The sequence below is a fragment of the Diospyros lotus genome, chromosome 1 (genome assembly GCF_014633365.1).
Source record: "Diospyros lotus cultivar Yz01 chromosome 1, ASM1463336v1, whole genome shotgun sequence".
Lineage (NCBI taxonomy): Eukaryota > Viridiplantae > Streptophyta > Magnoliopsida > Ericales > Ebenaceae > Diospyros > Diospyros lotus.
The window spans coordinates 32,247,212-32,255,698 of NC_068338.1; the positions used below are offsets into that span (position 1 = coordinate 32,247,212).

General features: G+C 41.8%; 2 protein-coding genes across 3 annotated transcripts; one reads left to right on the forward strand and one right to left on the reverse strand.

The window, feature by feature from the left end:
* Window positions 1–3,566, forward strand: LOC127793601 (phosphoinositide phospholipase C 2-like). Of its 2 annotated transcripts, none has more exons than XM_052324386.1 (9): window positions 1–397; window positions 504–703; window positions 1,194–1,329; window positions 1,418–1,630; window positions 1,724–1,932; window positions 2,152–2,269; window positions 2,578–2,721; window positions 2,810–2,896; window positions 3,128–3,566. In XM_052324386.1, exons 1-9 carry the CDS (start codon window positions 89–91, stop codon window positions 3,437–3,439), a joined length of 1,728 nt encoding a protein of 575 aa, XP_052180346.1. In that variant the 5' UTR covers window positions 1–88; the 3' UTR covers window positions 3,440–3,566. The 2 variants fall into 2 exon arrangements, with proteins under 2 accessions (XP_052180346.1, XP_052180347.1); XM_052324387.1 differs by having other exon boundaries at window positions 1,727–1,932.
* A 1,558-nt stretch (window positions 3,567–5,124) lies between these two features.
* LOC127793600 (putative serine/threonine-protein kinase-like protein CCR3) lies at window positions 5,125–8,192 on the reverse strand. Its single transcript, XM_052324384.1, has one exon. It carries the CDS (start codon window positions 8,008–8,010, stop codon window positions 5,665–5,667), a length of 2,346 nt encoding a protein of 781 aa, XP_052180344.1. The 5' UTR covers window positions 8,011–8,192; the 3' UTR covers window positions 5,125–5,664.
* Window positions 8,193–8,487: the final 295 nt, after the last annotated feature.

The following is an 8,487-nucleotide window of genomic DNA, read 5'->3' on the forward strand; positions in this document are numbered from 1 at the left end:
TTCACTCTGTAATCTTATAAGATCAACAATAAGCAGTCCGCCATTACCGGGCAAAGTCTCTCACCCTCGCTCTTTCTTCGGGGAAGACATGTCGAAGCAATATTACAAAGTGTGTTGTTGTTGCGGGCGAATGTTCAGGCCAAAGGCAGCCCAAACCCCTGAATATGTCAAGGCAGTGTTCGATAGCTACTCTGATAATGGCACCATGAAAGTTGATCAGCTGCTCGTGTTCTTGAGAGAGTTCCAAGGAGAAACAGAATCAACACAGAAGGATGCTCAGGCTATCTTCGACAGCCTCAAGCATCTCAATATCTTCCAGCGGAGGGAGCTGCATCTCGAAGCATTCTTAAGATATCTCCTCGGTGACCTTAATCCTCCCCTTCCCCCAAATCTCGGGGTAATCTCCGCTTGTTCTTCATATTGTTTTCAACTTATAGTCTTGCTTAAATGTTTAATGTGTGTTGGGTCTTCTATAGCAACTAAACCATAGAATTTGTACACAGGTTCACCATGACATGGAAGCACCATTGGCTCATTATTTTATGTACACAGGCCATAACTCATACTTGACAGGAAACCAAGTCACTAGTGATTGCAGTACTGAACCTATCATCAGAGCACTGCGTAGAGGTGTAAGGGTCATTGAATTGGATCTGTGGCCAAGTACAACAAAACAAGATGAAGTTGATGTTCGTCATGGAGGGTATGAACTTGGCATTTCTTTCCGAATTTTTGTACCATATGACATGGTCCTAATTTGGCTGACTCCCGGCTGTGAGAGGATTAGGGGAGGGATGTACTTGTATGCAACCTTCCCTCTGCAACTGGATACGAAAGTATGATATTGCTCAAAAAATTGTTGGTTTTTAGTGAAGTATGATATTGCTCTATCTTGAATGAGTACCTAAGGCTTTTAGTGGAAGTTTCAAATTTTGATCTGCATGCTGCATAATTTCTATGAATTTTTTTCCCCATTGGAACCCATCTTGAGGCTGTTGAACTTGCATTGAAACAATAATGTATGGCAACTTGGATATGAAGATAATTTCCCACAAAATTTGTTATCAAATCACAGTGAAACATCCTTGTGACATTATAATTAAATCTCTCATGACTGGCATTCATTTGCCTGGTCTAAGGACAACAGTTTTTCCTCTACAAGCTTCAACTGGTCATTCTCTTTACCATTTTAGGACACTGACAACTCCAGTAGAACTCATGAAATGCTTGGAAGCCATTAAGGAAAATGCCTTCGTTGCTTCTCAATATCCAGTTGTGATTACTTTTGAAGACCACCTTAATTCAGATCTCCAAGCTAAAGTAGCTTCCGTGAGTATTTATACGACATCTCTACCTTTTAACCATCCTATGATTTAAGACCATACATTTTCTTGAAGCAAATAAACTTCTCCTGCAGATGGTGCAAAAAGTATTTGGAAGCATACTGTACTGCCCCGGCTCGGGGTTGAAAGAGCTTCCCTCGCCAGCATCACTGATGAAGAGGATTTTGATATCAACAAAGCCACCAAAAGAATACCTAGAAACTGATGGGAAGCCAAAAAGGAATCCACAGAAGAACAGTCCAGCTAAGGAAGAGCCCTCTGGAGAAGAAAATCAAAAAGATAATGAGGTTCATGAATTCTAAAATTTGTTCGAGTACGAAGCTTAATTAGTCGACCTATAGTTGTCTTCCCTTGATTTTAGACTAACTATTTGACAATAGCAGGAAGCAGATGATGGAGAAGAGCATCAGGATGAAGATTTACAGCATGCAGTTCCCGAGTACAGGCATTTAATAGCAATTCATGCTGGAAAGCAGAAAGGTGGAATAACAAAATGGTTTTTTGACGATCCTAATAAAGCTAAACGTATTAGCTTGAGCGAGCAAGAGCTTGAGGGTGCTTTAGAAATGTATGCAACTGACATTGTCAGGTAACGATGGATTTTCTTCAGGATCATTTGAACTAGCTAGGTCTCCTATCTGCCTAATCATGTTTCGCACAAGTGTGCGTGTTTACTGCCTAATCATGCTTTGCGAAATGAGTTTGTTTACAACATGGATATAGTGTTCACTTCTAGGAGTTGCTTAATTTTTCCCTCTCTTTTTCCCGTGTTGGTGATCATTAACTGTAATCAAATTATTTTTGTCAGGTTTACCCAGCGGAATTTACTGAGAGTGTATCCAAAGGGTACACGCCTTAACTCGTCTAATTACGATCCTATAACTGGATGGATGCATGGAGCTCAAATGGTTGCCTTTAACATGCAGGTTAGATTGCAAGTTACTCTTAGTCTGTTAAGTTATAAGTTGGCTAAATGGTTGAAAGGTATATGACCTGTTTGAACAATTGCATTATTGTCCTCAAATTTGGGCAATTTTCACAAAAAGTTGTAAAGGTGTTTTTCATTTGAGATCAATGAGACATCTTCCTAAGGAGGCATGATTGCTCAATAAGGCGATTCTTTCCTGTTCTTGCAGTTATTTACCAGTGAGATAGAATACTATTTGACGCTTTCGTAGAACAGATGCCATTCTTTCCTTTTTTTTTTCTTTTGATTTCCATTAATCTGTAACAGGGATATGGAAAGTATCTATGGATCATGCAAGGTATGTTCAGAGCTAATGGTGGCTGTGGTTATGTCAAAAAACCAGAATTCATGTTGGATCCAATTAACGTTTTCGATCCAAGAGATAACTTCCCCGTTAGGACAATTTTGAAGGTGAGATTCTAACAATAATGTGACTAATTACATTTCCTTAATCTCTCTCGCTCACCAATCCTACTAACCTGTGGGCTGTAATAAGCAGGTAAAAGTATTAATGGGCGATGGGTGGCATTTAGATTTCAGCCATAACCACTTTGATCTGTACTCCCCTCCGGACTTCTATGCAAGGGTAAGATGATGAGAAACTACTCAGTTATCTTAAGCTATATCATTCATTGTTGCATGTAGCAAAATATGTGGTGCCATCAAGATCTAATCCCACATCGGTAGTTCACCGGAAAGATTTAAGGTTATATTACTTGGTCCTATTAACCTATAGCGTGCCTTCAACTATCACTTTCAGATAAAGAACCCACCTTAAAAGATAGATCGATATTGTGGCTGACTGATATGTTTGCAGGTTGGGATTGCCGGAATCAAGCTGGATTCGGTGATGAAGAGGACAAAAGCGATTGAAGATGAGTGGATACCAGTGTGGAATGAGGAGTTTGAGTTCCCTCTGAGGATTCCTGAACTGGCTTTGCTTCGGATCGAAGTGATGGAGTACGACACAACTGGGAGACATGACTTTGGAGGCCAAACCTGCTTGCCTGTTTCAGAGCTAAGAACTGGAATTCGATCTGTTCCCCTGTACAGTCGTCGGGGAGACAAGTACAAATCTGTTAGGCTTCTTATGCATTTTGATTTCATATATGAAAATATATATGGTTGAAGTTCAGCATTGGTTTGTGCTGAATTAAAAGACATGATGATGTTGCTTTGTTGTGCAGTTCATCTCTTCCCTATTGCTTCTGTTCCTCAACACTGTTTAATTCTAAGTATTGTTTCGCTCAGCTATCTTCAACCCACATCTCTATCTCACTTCCTATTATATTTGTTGGAATTTGAGTGAATACTTGTTTACGCACAAGTTAAACTTGATCAAATAGATCATAAATTGAAGCTTAGTAATAGTGTGCTCACGAGATAGCTAGAGAGAGCTCAATGTGAGTTTTGAATAGCTCACAGTAGTTTAAGCTAACTCACTCCAACTCAACTCTAGCTCACTCTAGCTCAAGTCAACTCAAAGTAGCTAGACTTAGCTCGGGAGAGTGACACTAGCTCAGTGATGTGTCATCAAGTAAGGTGGCAGTGACATGTCATCGAGTGATGACATAGCAGCATACATTCTAGTATTCTATATATGTTATTCATGATTTCGTTCGTAAATTGTATACGGGAAAATTGAAATCCATATTAATTGTTTTGCACATATTGACACCTGTGATTGATTGCATTCCTGTTAACGTGGACTAGTTGGTGATACTTGTATGTGATTTATTACATATGGCCTTGATAATATTAAATATTGATATGAAATGAGTGTTGAATGGAGTAACTATTAGAATCTTGTATTGCTAACCACAGTAAGAGTTAGCCATTGGTGAACTACATATACGTTAGGGTGTGAGATAGTCTACTTTGGATGGGCGTGAAATAGTCCGCCATCCATGTTTATATACAGCGTGAGATAATCCGTCAAAGTGGATTTTGGTGGCGTAAAGATAATCCGCACCAAGGGAAAGAAATGTGTGAATTTTTGTTTTAAATGGTTTACTCTCAATGTGCATATTTATTCATCATCTCTCATTTGGTATTATATATTACTTGAAATGTCATAGCGTGATGATCTATACTATTGCATTGATTCTATACTTCCCCCTATTATAATGCTTTTCGCCTCTCACTAAGCCATTGTCAAGCTTACCCCTTAATATTTTAAATTTTGTAGGTTGACATTATTTTTTATAGTAAAAGTCGTGGTAAACGATTCTATTCCATTTACTCTAGTCATGCTCCGATTACAACACATGTATCTCATTTCACAGGTTGAGTATGTGGAAGTTAATATTCTTTTCGTATGTAAAGTGAGAAATTTTGAATATTGTAAGTATTTAATGGATTTATAACCCGATGGACATTTCAATATCCGTTAATGGAAATGCATTTATTTTGTAGTGTATATGAGATGGTTAAATGTTTGAAGGTTTGTGTGTTATAAAACTTACTATTCCTTGTTAGGGTTTGTAGCTTCTTGGGGGATGGTACCGATCACGATCCCGAATTTTGGGTTGTGACACCTTATCTCTTTCAAAGACCATTTTCTCATTTCTTTTTAAATTTAACAATTTACACTCCATGATCTTCCAATACCGATTACTTTAACATCCCCAAATCTTGATTAGTGCAAAGAATGTGATTAAATTCTGGGTCGTGCATTTTCTAATTTTTGTTTAGTGGATCTACCAGCCTGTATCTGCTGTAACTGAGATTGCCAGTTCTCTCCCTCCATGCCAGTTTTAAGATTCCATAAATAAATAATATATATATATATATATATATACACAAAGTTCCCGACTTATCCGTACCTATTATAAAATACACAAGGAATCTGGGACAGAGTATCCTAGAAATATTTCTAGAGATCTATTCTATGTAAAACAGGTTGTCACATTGAAATTAGGGCACTAGAACTTGCACACTTGCACGCTTTACCAACCATTGCTCATCATTTTTGCTTGGGATCTTTTGCATGGTGGCTCAGGCATATTATTGAGGCACATGCAATCGCAGGTTCCTCTCATCTCATCAGTGTTGAAAGCTACACTTTGTGGTAGAGACAAATTAGAGAAGCAATGGAAAGAATTAGGCAAAGCCCTTCATTTCAACAGAGCGATGCAGCCACAAAAATCATGGCTTGCACCAGGACAATTTTCCCAACTATAAAGAGAAATGGATACGGAAAGAAATTGGGGGGGGGGGGGGGGGGGGGTGTTGTGAGAAGATAAAGAAAGAATCAAGAAAGAATTGAAAGAAATTGCTTTCTTAGTTCTTCCTTGTGGGTGAATTCTCGTTGGCAAGGAAAAGAAAGCCAGCTTTGGTGCTAGAAACGCTATGCTATTCCCCACAAAGAGCCAGACCTCTCTCCAAACTAACCACAATCTCATTTATTGTGGGTCTCTCTTTGCCCTCCAAGTTGACACACCGCAGGGCTGTGTAAGCCACCAGCTCCACCGCCTCGGCCTCGTTCATGGCAGGCGGCGCAACCCTCTTGTCTAGGACAGTTTTTAGTCCCCCGGCCGCTATCAGGGGCACGGCATAATCCACCACACCCATGGGGCTTGATCCCTCGTCCTTAAACACCGCTCGCTTTCCTGTTAAAAGCTCCAATAGCACCACTCCTAAACCATAAACATCACTTTTAGCAGTCAAAATATTCAGTACATAGTACTCGGGGTCAATGTATCCAACTGTCCCAACTGCCTTGGTTGGCGGGAACTCTTGATCAGAATCTGGACCCATTAATGACAATCCGAAATCGGACACTTTTGCTGTCCAATTCGCATCCAGAAGTATGTTTGAGGACTTGATGTCTCTGTGTATAATAGGCGGCACTGCGTAGTTGTGAAGATACTCAATTCCCCGGGCAGCATCCAACGCGATTTTGATCCTCATTTTCCAAGAATGCAGTTCGCTGCTACTGTTTTTAACATTGTTCTTGTTATGCAGATGATCATATAGGGCACCATTGCTCATGTGCTCATAAACCAGAAGCCTCTCTTCATCTTCTTGGCAGAATCCCAGAAGCTCCACCAAGTGCTTGTGGTGAAGTCGTGTTAACAATGCTAATTCTGAACCAAATGCACTTTCTTTATCTTGGAATTTCCTCTTTCTAGCACCTGTATCACCCCTTTTAACGGCTACTTCACGGCCATCAGCAAGTTTGCCTCTGTAAACTGTTCCAAAGCTCCCACCACCAATCTTATTATCCGATGAAAAATTCTTGGTGGAGGCAGACAGCTCTGCCAGGGAAAATTTCTGCGCCCTGTCGCTGTGTCGCGATGAAGTTCCACTCCTTTGGCGCCTAAACGACGCCAGGTTATCCCGCTTTAAGGAGCTTGATGTCCGAGGAGGAACCTTAGAACCACCATTAGCTTCCGAGGCAGCAGCCACATTGACCTTACCAGTTGTGGGCTGCACAGAATCGTCAATTTTCTTATCCAACAAACCACAAAGACCATTCCTCCACAGGAAATAGACCAAACTGCAAATCCCAGCAAGAACCCCAACTGACCCCACAATGCCAAACGCCCAAAAAAACCTGTTTTGGTCTCCTGGTGGAGGAGAGAGGGGCTGCAAAGCTTGGGATGGTGGTGATGATCGTGGCACTGGAGGAAGCAGAGCTGGAATTGGGAGCTCAGTGTCACAGGACTTGCATATGCTGCCAGAACCAGCACAAAGACTCTCTGAGTTTGGAAACACGCCACAAATGCTGCATGAAGCTTCGACACAAGGACCCGGAATCACCATTTGAAGTGGAAGCACAGTTCCTGAACTAAGCCCACCGGGCCAACCAGCCCCCCAACAAATCACTGATAAATTCTTGGTTGTTAACCCGCAAGTGAAATCCACACCAGCTTCTAGGGCCTCAAATGAAATAGATTTTACTACACTGCTTGCTAATTCTGATCTTTTTGACCCTCCTCCCCAGCAAACCACCAACTCATTTTTCCTTAGAATTCCACAACTATGATTTGGGCCCAATGCAAAGCCAGAGAACTCAAAAGGCAAATGAGAAGGAACATCAAGCTGGCCACTGGCATTGCTTCCTTTGCAGATCAAATTCCCAGCTTTTGTCACTCCACAAACATGAGATTCACCTGCAACTATGCTTAGCATTGCGAGATCACTAAACTGGTTCTGAATCTCAGCTCCAATTTCGTTACCCCAACACTTGACTCTTCTGGTATTCTTTAATATTCCACAAGAGAACCCTGCGCCGGAAGTGAGCGTACCGAACTTCCATGATACCTCGGGTGATGGGAATCTCCAGCACAGTCCCGTGCCGTCACCGGCTTGAACGGCGCAGACCTGAGAGTCGCCGACAGATAAGTCATTTAAGCGGCCGGAGGAGCTGTAGTGGACACGCTTAGCTCGGAAGGTTGTGGTGTCCCAGCAGAGGAGGGTGGAGCCGCCGGAGGTGAGGCCGCAGATGAGGTGGAGGCCGCCGGAGACGGACTCGTAGGAGATGTTGGGTTCCAGGAAAAGGGTGCGGCCGTCTTTGTAGCATTGGATTCTTTGGTTCGGCTCGCCGGCGGCGATGCCGCAGACGGTGACTGTGTTGGGACCGTAGCTGAGGGCGAGCGTGGAGCCGGAGCCGAGGCTGGAGACGAGAAGTGACAGAGAGGTGGCGGCGATGAGGAAGGTGATGATTGCCGCGCAAGAGGCGAGTGGTGGCTTCATGGGAAAGGGTCGGATTGCACGGTCGCGAAGGTCCTTATTGTTTTGTCCTTCATTGGAGAGAGAGAGGTGAAAGTGAAAGCTGCAGGAGAAGAAGAAGAACAGAAACTGGGTGGAGGGAGCGTGTGAATGTGGCTGGGTGGCCTGGTCGTGGTGGATTATTCCATGTTGCTACAAAGCTGTGCATGTTTTCTTTTGTTTTTTAATTTCTCGCAAGAATTTCTCTAGCCTCATGTATTGGTTTAGGCTCATGAGTAGAGTTGTTTCTATAATACAAAAAAATTGATGATCTTCGTTACACCACACCTCATCTGTTGTTGATCAGAATCCCATAATAACTCTCGTCACGCATACGTTAATAAAATATAATTAATCTCTTCACTTTTAATTTTAAATCTGAATATTCAGTTAATTTAGTGAAGAAACCATTCAAACTTGCAAAATTTAAACACAAAATACTAAACTGATCAGTAACGCTTC

What these genes read in the sequence shown, in the direction of transcription:
- LOC127793601 (XM_052324386.1), top strand. Translation starts at nt 89, where the DNA reads ATGTCGAAGCAATATTACAAAGTGTGTTGTTGTTGCGGGCGAATGTTC. An exon ending in TATGCAACTGACATTGTCAG is followed by an intron (nt 1,933 to 2,151) that starts GTAACGATGGAT and finishes TATTTTTGTCAG; the next exon opens with GTTTACCCAGCGGAATTTAC. An exon ending in TGGTTGCCTTTAACATGCAG is followed by an intron (nt 2,270 to 2,577) that starts GTTAGATTGCAA and finishes AATCTGTAACAG; the next exon opens with GGATATGGAAAGTATCTATG.
- LOC127793600 (XM_052324384.1), bottom strand. Translation starts at nt 8,010, where the DNA reads ATGAAGCCACCACTCGCCTCTTGCGCGGCAATCATCACCTTCCTCATC.